The 20,015-nt window shown below is 35.2% G+C and overlaps 2 protein-coding genes and 1 long non-coding RNA gene across 3 annotated transcripts; 1 reads left to right on the top strand and 2 right to left on the bottom strand.

The window, feature by feature from the left end:
* Positions 1-5,487: 5,487 nt before the first annotated feature.
* Positions 5,488-6,535, bottom strand: LOC128181625 (uncharacterized). The gene is made up of 4 exons (XM_052850096.1): positions 6,419-6,535; positions 6,187-6,241; positions 5,863-6,066; positions 5,488-5,744 (listed from the first exon to the last, which is right to left on the bottom strand). Exons 2-4 carry the CDS (start codon positions 6,230-6,232, stop codon positions 5,557-5,559), a joined length of 438 nt encoding a protein of 145 aa, XP_052706056.1. The 5' UTR covers positions 6,233-6,241; positions 6,419-6,535; the 3' UTR covers positions 5,488-5,556.
* A 6,971-nt stretch (positions 6,536-13,506) lies between these two features.
* LOC128181624 (uncharacterized) lies at positions 13,507-14,760 on the bottom strand. Its single transcript, XM_052850095.1, has 4 exons — positions 14,657-14,760; positions 14,471-14,525; positions 14,157-14,363; positions 13,507-14,064 (listed from the first exon to the last, which is right to left on the bottom strand). Exons 2-4 carry the CDS (start codon positions 14,514-14,516, stop codon positions 13,874-13,876), a joined length of 444 nt encoding a protein of 147 aa, XP_052706055.1. The 5' UTR covers positions 14,517-14,525; positions 14,657-14,760; the 3' UTR covers positions 13,507-13,873.
* LOC128181627 (uncharacterized) lies at positions 14,363-14,909 on the top strand. The gene is made up of 2 exons (XR_008243339.1): positions 14,363-14,551; positions 14,807-14,909. It is a non-coding gene; the product is annotated as an uncharacterized LOC128181627 (long non-coding RNA).
* The last annotated feature ends 5,106 nt before the right edge of the window (positions 14,910-20,015 follow it).

The raw sequence follows: 20,015 nt of genomic DNA, 5'->3' as shown, positions 1-20,015 counted from the left end.
CGGGGTATACCCACGCATCTTGAATTCATCATACTTAAGTAGATTTCATTAACAAGTAGTAATGTATATTTCATGCGTTTAATAAGGTAAGCCTATTAATTATCAAATTGATTTATCTTAATTTATTTAGAAATAGGAACAGTTATCGAACAATAGGTATTTTTTAAAGTTATACGTACATGTACAAATATTTCAATTAATGTGAATGTTTACCTTAATAACACGTAAAACAAACCAAAAATTAAAATTCTCTGTTTATTTTGCCCCAAAAACAAAACACTCGCCATTTTTGTGCACATACTAAGGTCTTACGCCTACCCATTACACCCCTGCGAATAATTATAGACCACGTGGTTTTATTTGACCCTTTCAGTTTCGCAGTAAAAATCGTGCCTCGTGTTTATAGTCTATTTTAGAGAATCTATGTACTTTTATTCAAATGTAAATTCTAGAGGTTTATTGATTTTAAACCTTATCTTTATTAATTGGTGGATAAAATGTGTTCTAGAAATAAATGTGACAATACAAAAAATAGTATTTTTTCTGCTGTTGCGACAATTATCATGCGTAGTAGAGACCCCCCCCCCTAAGAATTAATTTTCGATCCGCGCCTGACCTAGGAATAACATCAATAGTGAAACAGACTGTACTATTCTAGCAGAATGTTCATTGAAAATGGCACGATACAGTAAGTTTTTATCCAAATCATTCACCCATTACTTTTTTTTAAAAAAAAACATGGTATTTCACACAACAAGCATCAAATATGGCTATGATTTTATTAAACAACCTAATGTTTATATTATCAACAACTCTACACGTGGTTGTACACGAACGATAACTCTGTTCTGAATATCATCGTTTTAATTTAAAAAACTGCTAGATAGTGAAATAAGACTTACTTACTTGACTTAAGCCTTTCTCACTCCCTTGTGGAGCATAGGCCACAGACAATTCTTCTCCACTTCTCTCTGTCCTTTGCTAGTTGGTGGATGGTGTTCCAGTTGTGTCCTTTTTCGGCCATTTCTTTTTCAAGGACTCTTCTCCACGTTAGTCTTGGCCTTCCCCTTTTCCTCTTCCCTTGTGGTGTCCATTGGAGGGCGTGACAGGTGATGTTAGATCTGCCTTTCCTTAGTGTATGACCAATCCATTTCCATTTTCTCTTTTTGATTTCTTGTGGAATAGGGATTTGCTTAGTTCTTCTCCAGTGAAATAAGACATACATTTTAAAATATGTTGATGTTTCAACATAAATCAAAGTTGAATATGATATGAAAATCAACCAGTACTTACGTATTTTGAGAATATTATCCGAACATTTACACTTCCGCTCGAAATTTCACAGGAACTGAACAAATCTCGGTGAAGTCTCGTGAACTTTCATTCGAGCACCTCTGGATTTATTACATACTTAGCAACGATAAAGAAAACATTCCGAACACATTCGCAGGGGTGCATTAGCAGGCGTAGATTTAAACCCAAATTTAGTCCCGACTAAGTTTCCGCCTTTTTGTGAAACGCACTTAGTCTGGTTTTGAGGTTTAGTCCCTGATTTAGTCCGGACTAAACTTACGCCTGGACGTATGCCTTTTTGAGAAACGGGCCCCTGCTGCCGCGCTTCGTATTAGTTTGAAATTAAGAATACGAAATGCTTTATTGTCGGATTCATGAATGGTATGGCGCCCCAGCAGTACAAGGAATTATATGTCGTTTACTGATAACCAACACAATTCCGCAGAGAGCCGCACATCGAAACAGTGTACGTAACGATCACGTCCCATCAGTTTTCGCGAATCATCGCCGAGGACGGACAGGAACATAAAGAATGTTGAAAAACGTTGAAGAATGAATTATTACACAGAATACATGTATATATAGATCTCCATTTAAACGAGTGGTAGTACAGAGTTTGCAGATAAACATGCAGAGTTCGATTTCTTGGTAGTTTTCGGGTATCTTCCAAATAGAGGACGGATTTAAGTTTATATAAAGTTCTGTGAAATGTGAAGTCACGATCGTGAGACATACGTGTTCGCCGCTGGGAAACATGTGATGCAGTCACTTTGTCACGTACAATTTTCCTCCAGGAAGGTTTTTCAGGAAAAAATCCATCGTCCAGAAATGTCCACAAATGATCAGTAAGATCATATGATTGTAGAATACTCATAATATCAGGGATAAATCCCAACTGGTTTGTCGAGAGATCGTGAAAATAAGAAAATAATCTTGTGAGGAAAATGTTCTTTGTTAACATTTTTGGGTTGAGGCGACAAAGTAGGCCTAGGAATAGCAGCTTTCGAACGTCTATTTCTGCACATATGGGGAGTACATCGAAATACGATTCACACATATCTGATCTGGTTAATTTGTGTAAGTTTAGTGAGTTTTTGCAAATAAAATGTTGGAATGCATTCAGCTGGTTTCTGTCTCTAAACGACAAATTATTCCAGAGTTCGCACCCATAGAGTACTGATGGTAGCACAATTGTTTTGTACAGATGAGTCAGTGTTCTAGGATTTAGGAATGGTGAACCAAGGTCAGATAGTGCAAAATATGACTTCCGTCCCTTGTTACAAGCCTCCTGTATTCGGTGAGAGAGTTTACATTTTTCATTTATAATTATACCTAGATGGTTGTAAGACCGGTTGCACGATACAATCGCTGGACCTAGATGCCAGGACATGTTGCATGTGTCTAGTTTATAGCTCCTTGTGCACGGAACTGCAATACGCACGATTTGGATGCGTTGAATGTAAATCGCCATTTGCAAGCGTACCTATATGCAATGTCTAACAGTTTTGGAAGCGCAAGTGGAGTGACAGCAATTAAAGACAAGTCGTCGGCTAAGGAGGGGCAGCTGCTGGGTATATTAAGTATACCTGTGTTTGGGCTACCATACTGTAACGCTTGAATAAGGTCGTTGATGTAAACAAGATAAAGAAAGGTAGTCAGAGTACTACAGATCAACTTCTGTTGTATTCCACACGTGAGGACATGTGCACTTGTGTATCTACAGCGCGAACGATAACTTTGTATATAGTCTTGATATTTCTTCTTTAGTTGTTTATCTCCCCCCCCCCCCCCCCAATATTACTTCTTTGACGTGACTCGTTAGAAAATTTATGTATGTGTTATGTTCAATCTCTATTTAGAGGAAATAAAGTATGAATGAATGAACATGTACTACAATCAAATACAAATCATATTGTCTACAACCAATGATGTCCTTTTTAACCATTATTTAACTAATTGATCGAAGATTTCTCTTTAAAAATGGCCATCGTTCATGGCCCGGTACCAGGTAATTATATATATATAAATAGAGGATATCTATATTGTGTGATTTTATATTTGCTTTATCCAACGAGTTGAAATCAGGCACGTTGCATCGGGGGGGGGGGGGGGGGGGGGGGGGGGGGGGGGGCGGGCGGGGGGCAGCAACAAATTTTTTAATAAGGAGATGAGGAGTCAAATTGAAGTTACCCCCCCCCCCCCCCGGATTAGGAATTTCATGATTTGGAGGGGAAAAAAGTTTGGTAGGAACTTTTTTCCCCTCCAAATCATGAAATTCCTAATCCGGGGGGGGGGGGGGTAACTTCAATTTGACTCCTCATCTCCTTATTAAAAAATTTGTTTGCTGCCCCCCCCCGCCCCCCCCCCCCCCCCACTTTCAAAAACGATGCTACGTGCCTGGAAATGGTGTATATATTCGCGAGGCTTGCCGAGCGAATATAACCATTTCAACGAGTTGGATAAAGCAAATATGAAATCACACAATTATAGATGTTCTATTTATCTCATACAATTTGATTTATATTATGAAGCTTTTGAGACAGTCCCTTATGTGACCCGAATTGTTTGTTTTTTTTCCAAAGATTAAAAACGATGATGCATCGTTGTGTTATGCGGCTATTGTGACCTTGCGCAATACAATTAAGTAGGCCTACGTCATTCCTGAGATAAATCTAACTGTTTTAATGTAAGGTTTCACTGAAATAAACCTTAAAATAATTTTTTTGCGCTAAATAATTTTTCATAGAGCTTATTCACTTGACTAAATGGAAATTCCGATTAGAAGACTTGAATAATCAAGTTTGTTGACAAACACAAAGTTTCGAATGCTCGTTAGTTTGAATTGACTCGAACGAGGAACAGTTGTTGATGTTTAATAAAACAAACACTAGGCTAGCCTTATGATTCGAAATTGAAAATAGTGAATAAGGAAGCTTACTGGTTGTGGAATAAAAGTCTTATGAAACATTATCTCGGTAAGTTCTTGTATATAAACACAGCCAGAGCGCTCTGTTTCCATCGTTCGTCAGGATGAACTCCTTGATAGTTAACGTAATTTGCAGTTTTATAAACTTTACAACGCAAATTGAAAGTTGGAAGTGGGATAAACTTTTAAAAAAAAATCTTGACAAACAAGAAAAAAGGGTCTAGTGGTTACGGTTATGAATAACTTTGCAAAAAAAAGGGGGGGGGGGGGGCTAACCCCCCCCCCCCCGGCCCCACTCACAATAGCCCCCCGGTTCCGACGCCTGTGCAACGCAGTTATGTGTTTTCCTTCATATTTGTAATTCAAATCTTCGACAAAATCAATTTTATATTAATTTTTGTAGTAGATATAGTTATGTTGAAAGTACTAGCAAATCTTCGAAAATAGGTCACCGAAGCATTGAAGCGAGGGGTTGTGTCAAAAATAGTTCGGACCGGAAGTATTTGATAAAGCATCACCCGTTTGATATAGCAAAGGTTTATCACACGGGTAATATACACCACACGTATGAGATAAATATATATATTGTGTTTTCCCTCGGACTGAATTGTCACACTTTCATTGGATTAAACATGGCACGTGATTGCCTCATAAATCTCTATGTAGGTTCTTTGAGGATTTATAGTAGGCAATATGGCCGTCATTGGCAGCCGCCTCACATACTCATCTCGATATATCGTATTATTTAATAACACAGAAATCGTGTTCAGTAAGTCCTTAAAATATTTAGAGTAGTTGCCCTTTGGAATTATTTTTAAATTAGAGTAGTTGCCCTTTGAATATTGACACATAATGTCTGGAGCAAAATGGCAGCGTCGAAATTTGCTCAAATCTCTGCAGAGGTTTAAAATTGAATAGCAACAAAACATTGTAAGTAATCTGGGTGGTATTGATAATTTATAAGAGTTTAAACGAGTTTAACTGGACGAGATGTAAGGCATCTTGTACATGGCTTTGCGTAGATCACCGCTATTTGTGAATGAATATGTCGCTTGATAGTCCTCAGGAAAACAAAACACTTATTAGGTTAGTTACTGACTCACTACGGAAATATATTGGGTTGATCAATCTCATAGACGGCTCGGCTTCGCCTTGCCCTCTATGAGATTGATCAACCCAATATATTTCCGTAGTGAGTCAGTAACTAACCTAATAAATAATAATAATAATATATATATTTGAAAAATTGAGTAAGTCTTATTTTTCATATCATTTTTGTTTATTAAGATGATGGCTACATGAAAATGAAAATGACGAATTAGTGTATGCTTTCCCGTTTATTTGCCGACTCCGAATCCAGCTTGTTGCAGATAGAGAGCTTCCTGGGCGGTCTGTGCCCTTGTTTCAGCTCCATATCCTCCTTGTCCACCCTGGGACAGCAGATAGGCGCCCAGACCCCCGAGTACCAGGGCAGTGATGGCGTTGTTGTTGGATGTGGTGGTGGTAGAAGTGGTGGGGTTAGCGGCTGAAAAAAGAAAGGGTAATTATAGAAAAATCTGCTTCCTTCTCTCTCTCTCTCTCTTTCTCTCTCTCTCTCTTTTCAATATTTTTTTTATTAAAAGTTTTACAAAATCAATACTTACTTCCGCATACAGTTCCACTGAATCCATCATAGCAGACACACACGCCATCGAATGTTACGCCTGTGACGGCTCCTGTGATCGTCAAATGGTCTATGAGACAGAAGCCATTGTTGATAGAAGTACACGCAGTACTGGCTCCTGGACTTCCTGCTGCTGGAATGGTGCAGACTCCTCCTCCCAGTGCTGCTTGGGCTGCCTGAAAACCTAAATTCGTGGAAATTGACACACACTTTATCTTACTGAAGATACCAATGACTCATCGATGTAGAAATGATCCAATAACCAAATATCTAGACACGGGAAGGAAATGTGAAATGTACTCACCCACGGCGGCACAGAACACACAAAGGAGGACCTGGATGGAGTGCATGGCGACTGGCTGAAGAATAATTTAAGTATGAATTATCTTGAAATATTCCAAACCACAAACATTATGACTTGCATATTTGATAATTCTTTAGTAATCCCAACCCAATCCCGAAAAAAAGAATTCACAAAAATAACAAATTTGAATTATTCAGTATTCTACTTAGAGTCTATACACATGAGTATTCACCTTGGAGTTCCTAGGGAGTTGGACTGACTATTGAATGAACATCGGGCTTTATATAGGCAAATCTATATTTGTCTATTACAAGATATGAAATAACTATGTGTATGAACACGATATTTTCTTCCTCAAAAGACATGCAGGCACAACGTTCCTATTGCGCAAGCACTCCTCATGTTTACACGTGCCTGGGAGAAATACTTTCCGGTCTAGTTCTAATGTATAGTTAATGTTACAGTTTTCCATAAATACATGTAATGTTGCAGTGGGTTATTCTACATAAATACATGTACTGTTTTTATCGTCCTCTCTGTTTTTGATCAACACGTATAATTAAACTCAAAAGAGATTAATTTAAAAAGTGAAATTTGTATATTTTCCTTGTTTTTGATAAATCAGTATTTTTTTCCTTGATTGCCTAAATTGATTGCAAACTTTACTTGGTAAATATGTAAAATTATATATATGTCAAAAGACCAATATATGATATATTAAATCTGACCCGAGAGTTACACCGATTATGCAGTATTTTGTTAAAGTGCCAATATGGGTCGATTTGAACATTTTTATCTTAAAAATAACTGAAAATAAGCTTTCTCTGGAAAGTTGTTTTTATTTGCACAAACGGTAACGGAAGCAAACTTTTCGTCGATTAGTAAAGCATTTACAAAAGAGTTGGTAACCTAGACTGGAAAACATGAAAACGTCATACATATAATATATGAAACTTACAAAAAAATAGAATGTGTCACTTTCTTATTTGACTAGTAAATCCAAAGTTAAAGATAAGTACGAACAACAATTGTCATAAGATAGGTTTTTAACTTTACCGTAAAAATTAGAAAATATAAGAAAGGTTTAAACTGAATTCTCAATCAATTTTCGTTACAGGGAATGATCCTTATTGAAATAATTTCATTTTTATTGTTGATGTTGTCTAAAAATAACAGTACCAATAAATCTGTATGTAATCTTGCCAATAATATTCTAGTTGCAAGCTTCCCCGAACTAGATAGTTGTATTTCTGATGACGTTTTTGCACGTAAACGTGTTTCAAAAGGTTTAAAATGTGGTAAAACCACGGGTCTTGAGAATGTATTGAACGAGTACTTTGTAAAATTCAAGGATATCTTTCAGCCTTTGTTGGTCAAGATCTAGTTAATGAGAGCTGCCTATAAGGTTATGAAATTCAATGTACGATACTTCATAACAAAAGCTTTGTCTGAAAATAGAGAAAAGATGTAACAAATAGATTATGACGTCTTAGTGGTTCTAGCACCAAAAAGACACTCTGGAATGATATACAAGGGTGCCTTAAATACGCCAGATTTGCCAGTGTTGCCTTCGTCGCCGATTGCTGGAACGCGCGTCGCCGGCGAGCGATTGTGGCAATGCATTTTATAATTGCCGATTGACAATCGTCATTAGGTCCTTTTCATCAACGTTGCCTCGCCGGCGACATCACCGGGAAACGATGATGTATATTGAACGTTTGGCAATGTCACAATGCTCCAATGATGACGATTAAAATTGATAATTGTCTCAAAATTTGGTTCTGACATTTTGACTATTTGCAGTTTCAATGTTTTTAAATGTAGTAGGACAAACTGTAGTTACAGAAATCCAGTTTTGTAAGTCATGGTAACCTAGACGCCGTGTTTTTTTTTCTTAATCGGCAATGATAAAAGGCGTTGCCACAATCGGTCGCCGGCGACGTGCGTTCCAGCATTCTGTGACGTAGGCAACACCGTCATACTAGTATCCGGCGATGCCGATTTAAGACGACGAACCCAATTCACTTCTACAATAGTGAGGTCATCTACCAGACTTATGTGGAATCATTTAAAATTTGTTGGAGACAATTTTCGTGGATTGTGTGGTTTTTCGCCTAATCGTGGGGATGTAATTTCGTGGAGTCTATATGCATCGATTTTTAGTTTTAGTAAGTAAACTTACTCTTTGAAAATATGTTTTCGTAGGAGAGGCTTATCCATGAATACCATGAAAATTGAGCTACCACAAATTCTAATGATTCCACGGTATAAGAGATGCATCATGAAAATTATATACGAGTTAGAGTTACCAAAGATATATTAAAATCAATAAAAAAAAGATAACATAAAAATCGAATTAGATATTTAGTAGAGATCATTTCAAAAATTGTTTGTAATTCAATTGAACATAATGGAAAAAGTGTTCTTTTGAGAGAAGAAATTTTTTTTAAAAAATTCGTCAAAATAGATTTTCTTTCCCAATTGAAGTATGACACTCATATGATGAATAGGAATTAATATCATTTTGTAAAATCCATGTCATCGACCTCGTTTTTACGGAGGCACATGTCAAAGTGCGCTGCACATTTGTCGTAATTCTTCATGAGAAATACTGCGCAAACTCTAAGAAAAAGTTCAGTTCATTTATTTACTCAAAACTCATAAGGTACATGAGGACAAAAATAACATTAAAATATACATATAAATTGGGTCAGAGGTACAAAAGTAGAAGCATATATAATTAAAAGGTTTATAAAGTTGGGAAAATTTATATAAGTTGAAACTCATCGGGGACTACCTCGTTTTTCTTTGTTATAAACATACACCATTTCCTAAACAATGTCATGTTACATGTTGTCATAAGGTACGAAATTTTTAGCACATTTAGTCTAGCCGAAATTTTTTTATCTACATTTGTATGATCTGACGTTTTCCTGGCTTTTTCAACGATTTTGATATTTACTTGTAAATATCATATATATTTTCCTGGCAAGTAAATATCATAAATATCTGACGTTTTCGTGGCTTTTTTTAAACGATTTTGATATTTACTTGCCAGAAAAAGTTTTCCTGGCGAGTAAATATCAAAATCGTTAAAAAAGGCAGGAAAACGTCAGATATTTCGGACTACTTCCGGACTTGTGATATTGCATCACATTCTAAAATATAATGAAATTCATCGGCTATCGTTTTGTGTTACAGAGAGGACAAAATCTTTCATTTAATGGGATACCCTCCCATCTTCCCAGTTCAACTGGTAGATGGTGATTTGAAGTACGAAATTTACCAAGAATTTTTCTGAATTTCAGGGGCAAAATATCTAAATATTTTTCATATTTAAAATTTGTTTTAAGAATTTTATATATTACTCCTTTTGATGAATTATTTATATCAGCATGCCACTTTTGAATAAATTGATCTTGTAATCTCTGTTTAACTGCCGTTGAAACTCATTTTTGGTTAACAATATTTAAAAACAGACTATGCCAAACATTTAATAAACCATATGAGTTAAAAACATGACGAATACAATCAATCCAAGGGTTAGTACTGGTTGTATTTTTAGTCTGATTTAACAAGTAACGGTATAATATATTTGTAATGCTAGTATTAGTACTAGAAATTATTTTACACCAGTATGATACCATTCTAGTAAATACAATTACAGATAAAGTAAAACGACCTGTTTCTCCGTAAACCATATAATTTGGAGTACTATCAGCGGACAGACTACCTTCGTCGATACTTTTAAAGAAATCAAACATATCTTTGATATTTACCGGGCTCTTAGAATCCCTTTTTGAAGAGTTCAGGATATTCCAAAAAATCTTTTGTATTTGTTGATCGCAACTGCATAAGTTTATGGGTTATATCAGTATTGTATGTTTTTATAGCATTATCCATGATCATTTTGTAATTTTTACTTTTTTCTTTAAGGTTATTTTTATTATCGTCCGTTTTAAACTTGCTGTGCATGCTCTTTGCTAAATATATATTGTTATATTGTTTTCTAGCAGATTTACACTCTCTATTGAACCAGGGCTTGTTATGTTTTTCAATACAAGGAGAAAAATGTGGGAGTCCAAATGTATCCCGGGCTGCATCTGTAAATACAGTACTGATGTCTTTAATTACCTTATTGATTTTGTCACTGCAGAGATCGCCTGGGGAATTACTAATTTGTTTATGTGCATTATGTCGAGGTTGATTTATGAAACAAAACAATTATCAGAATGTGTTAATTTTTTTATAATTTAATTCTGGTTGTAACGCGGCATTCGATTGGATAGAGTTTGGATAACTTGGTTTCCCGTCACTAGACACGTCACAATGTACCAACGTCAAGAACGTACTTATCCGCTTGACGTTACGTTTGAGTTTTGAACAGATTAATATCATTTTTAAAAGTAAACGCTTTCAATTTGTACAGCAAATTACAGAAAATTAAATTACATGTATAAGGAATGAACTCAACGTCTACCCAAGTTAAACTCGTATAACCTGGGTTGGAGCAATTTACGCTTTTTTATAATTATAAAGCGTAAAGTGCCCCAACTCAGGTAATACTCGTATAACTTGGGTAGACATTGAGTTTATTTCATTAATAATTTAATTCGAGTTTTAACGCGGCATTTGATTGGATAGAAAAAATTAGTTAAATTTGTATGACTGGTTTGCACGCCACAAGACACGTCACAATGCACCAACGTCAAAAACGTACTAATCCGCTTGACGTTACGTTTGAATTTTGAACAGATTAATATCATTTTTAAAAGTAAAACGGACTCAATTTGTACTGTAAATTACAGAAAATTAAATTATAAGAAATGAACTTAATATCTACCCAAGTTATACTCGTATAACCTGGGTTGGAGCAATTAAAAAAATGCATTTTTATAATCCACTTTGCGGAATATAAAGCATAAATTGCCCCAACCCAGAGCTGCATTTTACAAAAGAACTTACGACAGTCGTAAATATTATCCGTCTCATTGATTGATCTTAAACGGAAAAAAATATATATAAACTCTTTTATTTACAACTATTTTGACTGTCATAATCATATTTCACAGCCATTAGAATAAAACATTGGTTAGTTCGTGATCAATTATCATTTATTAATTTGGTCGTAAGTCGTAAGTTCTTTTGTAAAACTTAGCCCAGGTCATACTCGTATAACTTGGGAAGACATTGAGTCCATTTATTAATTATCTTAATTAATAATTGATTTCATCAGTAACGGAATATAAATATAAGCATTAAATGGTTTATTTTTGACGTCGTCGTCTCAATAACTGCCGTCAGTTGAACAGACAAATTGAATAACGCGCGTTAGCGCGTTATGATAATTTGTCTGCTCACCTGACGACAGTTATTGAGACGACGACGTCAAAAATAAACCATTAATTGTTATATTGAAAGCTACGGCAGTTATTTAAGAAATAAACAACGTTATTAAGTGAACATGGCGTTTTGAATAGCAATTGCTCTGTTGGCATATTCCATGATGCGCGCCAGCGCATCGTGGAAAATATGCCAGCAGAGCATTTGCTATTTATAACGCCATATTACTAAATAATCGTTGTTTTTTTACTTATATTTGCATTTTACCACTCGCAAATACCCTGTATTAGCCTAGACCTTGATATTTAGCCATCGCATCAAAAATTAACATTCAGACTGTAATGTATCTTTTTAATTCATACAAGACTTTGACTCGTGCGTGCACGGGTTGACATTGCATATCGGACATTTACGAAATGGGTACATCGACACACCTTATTTTTGAAATTTACATAACAAAGCTATAACCCTACAATAATGCTATTAATTTCACTACTCTTTCCTTTGTTTGAATAATCTAATTGTGTATTAATAACGAATAGCCCTCACCACAGTTAGAATGCCTCCCTTATACCCGTAATGTAGCAGAAAATTGCAGAATCTCTCCGGAACGATTTTGGAGAGAGTTAATGAGGTTGCCTTGAAAATAACAGTCAAATTCATCCCAACAAACCTTTCTGAGTCTGCAAATACCTTTCAACTAAAAATTTAATCCATAGAATGGAAGAATTCAACACCTTTTCACCAACGTACACGTATTTTCTTTGTAAAACTGGGTCCGTAGGACATTATTCATTTTTACGATAAAACATATTCTATCTTCACTCTCCTAACAAATATAATATAACTATAATTTCTTTGCATGTAATCAAATATTTTTTGTCATCATTCACGAATATAAAAGTAAGACTGAGTACTTAGCTGAAATGTATATTTGTTATTTTATACTTTCTCTCATTAGAAAACATTAATATAATAAATTATATGAACAGAATACAGTGTATATATTAGCAAAAGTCCAATGAAAATTTACTCGTATTTGTATTATCATTTCTGAGTTTATTCATTCAGATGTGATATTGTGGAAACATAAACTAAAGATCCCGTTAGCGTAAATGTATTGCGCAAGCGCAAGATTGTAAAATCGAAAAAGTCAAGGTGATTTCCGGGATTTTTTGAGGAATTTTCGTTGATTATTAATTAGCGAAGCTTAACTGAGAAAAAATAAAAACAAATTGGTAATCTTCAAGTACCAATGATGTTTAAAATATATAAAACAAAAGACAGTATTCTTCCGATTTCTCGGTATTAAAGAACAAAAATTCGAGTCTATTATTTTAATATAGTAGTATAGATAGATTTGTTAACAGAATCAATGATAATTCATGTTTTAACAGTAATTCCTTTAAAATGTTATTATAAGACATGTTTTAATTTAAAAATACATCAATTTTATGGAGTTGGAGAAAAACACATGATGTATCGTATAGTGGTTTAAATCTATAACGTCATGGAAAAGTATATGACGTCACACCTTTATGACGTCATAGTATACGGACAGAGCAATTGCGATTATAGAAAAATAATTGCAGTTCCTCCGTATGGACTTATAGTGGGAAACAACAACGGATATGCAAATATAACACTATATATTTACATTCTACTGTGTTTTTCCATTTAATTCCGTGATGTTTAAATGCTTCTAAATGCAACAAGTAGTCAAAGGTCAAATTGACGAGTTTTATTATGACGTCACAAACGTTGAACGCTGTAAACTGCAACGTCACAAGCGAAAATCAAAGTTCACGCTTGTGGCTGTTACCGTGGCTCTTCCATTAATATTAACTTACCCTAAGGATAAGATAGGAATTTTAAGGTATGAATCACATTTGCAGACAAGGCAAGAAGTTTAAAAAATGTAAATATAAGCATTAAATCATGATTTTTTGAAGTATACACTGTCATAACTGCAGCGGTGTGTGCATACAAATTTTCATAACGCGCTAACGCGCGTTACTCAATTTGTATGCACACACCGCTGCAGTTATGAGAGTGTATACTTCAAAAAATCATGATTCAATGCTATAGTAATGCCCAGAGGGTACTCAAAGATTAACATGACGAGTTTTAAAGGCTTCAACTGCAGATATTCAGCGAATTTTGTCAAATGCACTTAATATATCTATCAGACATTGTTTTGTCTGATCCATACTTGTGTTTGAAATTATTTATATAATAACACAAATAATGTTGGTTTTTTCTCCTCATTTTATTAACACAATAGACCATAGTACATCGAGTGCAGTTGGATATAATCTCGACCTTCCTTTATACCAGTCTTTTTTTATTTGCCGACTCCGAATCCAGCTTGTTGCAGATAGAGGGCTTCCTGGGCGGCCTGTGCTCCTGTTTCAGCTCCATATCCTCCTTGTCCACTCTGGGACAGCAGATAGGCGCCCAGACCCCCGAGTACCAGGGCAGTGATGGCGTTGTTGTTGGATGTGGTGGTGGTGGTAGTAGTAGTGGGGGTAGCGGCTGAAAAAGGAAAGGATAATTATAGAAAAATCTGCTCCTCTCTCTCGTAAATAATATTTGATTTTAATCATCACAATTCATGAAATACGTACTTGCGCATTGCGGTCCGCTGTAGCCAGTGTAGCAGACACACACGCTATCGTAAGTGACGCCTGTGACGGCTCCTGTGACCGTCAAATGGTCTATGAGACAGAAGCCATTGGCGGCAGCTGTACACACAGTGCTGGCTCCAGGACCGGCACCTACGGCAGGAATGGTGCATGTCCCTCCACCCAGAGCTGCTTGGGCTGCCTGAAAACCTAAATTCGTGGAAATTGACACACACTTTATCTAACTGAAGACGACACAGAAATGACCCCAATAACCAAATATCTAGACACGGGAAGGAAATGTGAAATGTACTCACCCACGGCGACACAGAACACACAAAGGAGGACCTGGAAGGACTGCATGGCGACTGGCTGAAGAATAAGAATATGATAGAGAGGTGATGTTATTGTCTATGTACTGAATGTCAAACCTTTCCAATTATACAAGTATATTTTTAGCTTGTGTGTAGAGTGTATTCAATAAGTAAGAAAGAAAAGATCACCTTTTACTGTCCGGTTCAAACTGGAGGCAAGAGCTGAATGCTGAGTTGACTTAGAACTTGGGTTTTTATATGAAAATATCCATCAATCTATCGATTCTGTTACGATATGCGTTATATAAGTCCTGGTCCAAACCCATGTTTTCTTTTAAGGTATATTTACCGGATGACGTAAATGGCTGGAGGTTACACAAGTCTACACGGAACTGTCGGGATGTCTATCCCCGGGTACTTACTTTGGCACCATAACGAAGTGTGAGACCTTTTGATATACTAATATGTACAAGTTCCTGGATATTTTATATTTCCTTTGACTTTGAATCAGTTGATTCTTTCAAAATATGAATTGATCAAATACCCGATGAAAGTTAAAGGACAAGAGCGTTCAAGGCCGGACAAATTCCCCCAGTATCCGGGATTTTGAAATGTCATATGATATCCATTTGAAGTGTGCATCAGTACATGTATTTGTATAATATTGCACTGACAAATAAATAAATAACATTAGTACATACACTTGGTACTTATCTCATTTGTTTTATTTGTTGCTTTCTAAACATTACAGCATGATCTCATATTTTACAGAACATGAACATTACGTATTTGTTGTCGTTATATAAATGGCATAATATATTTGTTTTTATAATAATCCAATAAAAAAAGTCAAAAATGTTTTATTTATGAGCAAATGAATTAAAAATAAAACGCCGTCTGTACGATCCGAACATCCTCTCAATCGAGAAGGATGGACTACGAGCCTCCGCCTATCACAGTGAGCTACGTTGACACGGAATAAATTTAACTGTTTGACAATATAAATAAATTTTAAGTAAAACTTTTTTGGTGAAAACTACGAATTTGACAATTTTTTTTAATTTGATGGGTCTAGACACCATTTTAATAAATCAATAATAAAAATAAATGAAAACTTATTCTTTAAGTTTAAATAAAAGTACTTTTAGGGTTGGGTCAAGACCCATTCATACCTAAATTTTGCAATTTAGAACAGTGAATGATCCATAAAACGCTGTGCAGCTTAATTTGGAAACATATACCTGTCGTGTTTATTAAATAAAAGCCCAATATTGACTTCCATCGTGAAATTTATACTGAATACAATGCATACAAGCCAAGAATTAATATTCTAACTTGAATTGAAATTCTATCGTCTACGTTGCTGAGTGGGGGATATACAACGCCTTGTACGCCCCTGTACTTTGAATGACTTGCACATGAATTTAATGATAAATAAATATCTACTAGATAGGCAATCTTTTCACTTTTTTATATTTTGAACATGTATGAAATTAATACTGATGAGCCTGATGGCTCAAAGTTGAAATACATGTAAATAGTAATTACGCATTGATAACTGCAGATTTTAGTCGAAATATTTGATGCTTTTGAATACAACAAATAATTAAGTGGAATATATCAAAAAGGAATCAAAGGAATTCTCAGTTAACTTTATAAACAGTTTTTCGATTAAAGAGGTTCCTCATAAGCTTAGGTAGTTTAAGAATTTACCCAATCAAAACAATTCGTTTGAGTTGTTTAGATTTGTATTATACAAATGTACATAAACTGCATCGCTTAACAGTGTTCTTCCTTTCTTCACATGCTTTGAATTACACTATAAAGAAGATGTGGGATAAGATAGCGCAAATGCCCATTCGGTTTAGTCGTGAAATGTGAAATACAATTTTGAATTTATTTTTTTTCCCAATTAAATCTATTCAAATATATTACAATACAAGTTTGCAAAAGCATAGTTTCTAACTATATTCAGTTTTTAATATATTTAACAAACGATCATGTGACTTTGGTCACGAATATAAGGACTTTTTTTCCAAACGTTCAATTGTTGGAATAAAATGATATTTTTAATGTACATGAATAGTGGGCCATCTCTCCACGTTTTTGTTGATTGAAATCGGGTTGTTTTCCATTAGACCCTATTTAGACTACGAAAAAATATGGAGCACAGACCCACCCTATAAAAGAAAAGGCCTTGTAGTTCTATAAAATGACACTATTTGGACATTCATTAATATTTTAATTTTTCAGTATCTTATCCGTCCATGTATATAGACATTTTACACGCCTTATATTTATCACCCATCTTCTTACCAAATATATGCCTAAGACCCCCCCCCCGGCAAACATATATACATGTAACTGTCGGACCCCCCTCCCCCTGGAAAAGTTTTCTGGATCCGCGCATGCCTCATATTTTACCCCATTCGCCTGCTACGACTCATACTTTTGTGACTATACGGCGATACCTGTGCGTTAGGAACGATAAAAGTTTCTTTAAAAATCAGATTTTTTTTAAAGTTAAACAAGTAGTTGCCAGTTGTAAAGACTTGGAGCCTTAGCCCCCCCCCCCCCCCCCCCCACCGGTGCATCATTTCCTTTTCAGTAATTTCTGATAGTCTAGAATTATGTGTTCCGTATTTAGTTCAAATAACTTTACAAGTCAATTTATATTAAAATTTTGGCTGTGCATTAAAAATGCTTCAGTTCATCATTGAAAACATTAAAAAAGTATGTAGAGAATTTAAATATTTCAGCTCCAAATGTGGCCAAAACCCTTTGTTAACATATACAACTACATGAATAAACTAAACTTGTTCTGAGTCAGTTTCTGACTAAACCGAGGATTAAGGTATATGCTCAGAGCCAGGCAAGTAGCATGGGGGAGGGGCAATTTTTTGCAGCAAGCATTTTTATAAAACTTTTTAAAAAGAAATAAATTATCAGGTAGCCCCCCTCCCAACCCCACTTTTCGGGAGCATGAAAATTGTTGTGAAAATATTGAAATTAACGATGAAATTGAAGTTTAAGGTATACAACACCCCCCCCCCCCCTCCTTACGGATTGGGATTTCGGTGATCGTCAAAACTATCGGATGATTCTATCCCCCTTTTAAAACGATGCTACGTGTTTGGCAACGCACTTTGTAAAAATTACGCACTTTTAAAACTTTCAAAATGCGTTATGAAGGTACAACAACATTTTTAGCTCATCTGAGCTGAAAGCTCAAGTGAGCTTTTCTGATCAAAATTTGTCCGTTTTCTGTCGTCGGCGTTGGCGTTGGCGGCGTTGTCGTTGTAAACTTTTCACATTTTCTTCTTCTTCTCCAGAACCACTGGACAGATTTCAACCAAATTTTACACAAAGCTTCACTAGGTGAAGGGGATTCAAGTACATTCAAATGAAGGGCCATGCCCTCTTTAAAGGGGAGATAATTGAGAATTATTGAAAATTTGTTGGTATTTTTCAAAAATCTTCTTCTCAAAAACTATTTGGTCAGAAAAGCTTAAACTTGTGTAGAGGCATCTTCAGGTAGTGTAGATTCAAGTTTGTTCAAATCATGGTCCCCGAGGGTAGGGTGGGGCCACAATAGGGGGATCAAGTTTTACATAGGAATATATACAGAAAATCTTTAAAAATCTTCTTCTCAAAAACTACCAGGCCAGAAAAGCTCAAATTAAAATGGAAGCATCCTCAAGTGTAGATTCAAGTTTGTTCAAATCATAGTCCCTGGGGGTATGGTGGGGCACAAGAGGGGATAAATTTTTATACAGGAATATATAGAGAAAATCTTTTAAAAAACTATTTGGCCAGGAAAGCTCAAATTTGAATGGAAGCATCCTCAGATAGTGTAGATTCAAGTTTGTAACAATCATGGTCCCCGGGGTAGGGTGGGGCCACCATTTGGGGATAAATTTTTATACAGGAATATATAGAGAAAATCTTTTAAAAAAATTTCTGTTAAAACTATTAGGTCAAGAAAGCTCAAATTGGTGTGTAACCATCCTCAGATAATGTAGATTCAGGTTTGTTCAAATCATGGTACCTGGGGGTAGGGCGGGGCCACAATGGGGGATAAATTTTTATATATAGAGAAAATCTTTAAAAATATTCTGGGAAAGTTTTCGGTCCAAAACTCAGTACTTAGTGTGAAAGCACAGGTTATGCTTTTTTAAGTTTGATGAAACCATGATTCCCTAGAGAAAAGTGCAACGAAATGAGGGGGGGGGGGTATATAGAATAGAGATAAATCTTCTTACAGGTACAACAACAAAAGGGGCTTGGTATTTACCAAATAAAAAAGATGTAGATAAAAATTGGCAGATTTTGATTTTTTTAGCAAGATCTACTGTACATAGTTGTCAAACTATTTTGAATCTGTAATGCCAATTTGATCAGAGTTAAGGTAATTGTTGCTCAGGTGAGCGATGTGGCCCCTGGGCCTCTTGTTTAGTATCGGGACACTAAACGCACTTTGAAAAAATATGTATCAATAACACAAATTCTGGAATTGAATTTCTAATTTGTTTATAGTATTAAGATTTGTTAGCACTAGAAAATCTAACTTACTGTCTTTAAGAACGGGGATGGGGACGGGGGTGGGGGTTCACCAAAGATACAGGTCAATTACCATCATTTAATTGATTACAGGAAGAAGGTCCACTGCCCCTAATTTTTCCTTCCAAAGCATGTAATATTCAGCAACTTGGAGTAAACGTTTAAGATTGGAAAAAGAAATGTGCTTTGTCGCAAATTAAGTACAGTGATATTAAAAAAAAACCGGACTGGCCATATAGAGTTTAACATAAACCCTCTTTTCAAATTCTAATCACTTAAATAAATCACATCATTATAAAAAAAAATATTGACAAATATTAAATTATTAAACTTAAAAATAGACATTAGGTTGTGGGTTTTATTTCTCGTACTAATCTTCTATTGTTGTGATAATCATAACTAAGGTATCCTTGTTCACATTATGTTTCTTTACACGCACATACAAAAGAAGCATGTTGAAATATGTTATACATTGATCTCCATAATCAATATATAATATATAAATCATTATCAATATATATGTCATTTTCGTTTCTGGCATAGCCTAATGTGCCAGATAAGAAGTAAAGGTGTTGCTTTCACACGAAAAAGGAATAGGAAGTAATGCTAAGCGATGTAGTTCATGTCATATTTGGATAATTCAAACCTCTCGAGTTGTACTTTATTTGTAAATTGTCACACTACGTAAGCTTATGAGAAAAGAAAAAAAATTATAATCGAGAAACTGTTTATCAAGTTAGCTGAGAATGCATTGGGTTCTTTTTTAAAAACATCCCATTGAGCTAAACAAAGTTAAAACAATCATTTATTATATATATAGTATCGATTATTTCGACTAAACCGTTACCTTGACAATTATTTTTCAAAGTGTGTTAATATCAACGATATCAACGTGCTTGAAACGCCAAAGAAATCATTACATTGTTCGAATAACGTGGGCAATGACTGGTTATGATAACTTGACTGATAGAAAGCTAATTACGGATAC

This window comes from Crassostrea angulata, chromosome 4 (assembly GCF_025612915.1).
Source record: "Crassostrea angulata isolate pt1a10 chromosome 4, ASM2561291v2, whole genome shotgun sequence".
Classification (NCBI taxonomy): Eukaryota; Metazoa; Mollusca; class Bivalvia; order Ostreida; family Ostreidae; genus Magallana; species Magallana angulata.
Note: the sequence above shows the minus strand (reverse complement) of the source record. Positions and strands in the feature narration are given on the sequence as shown.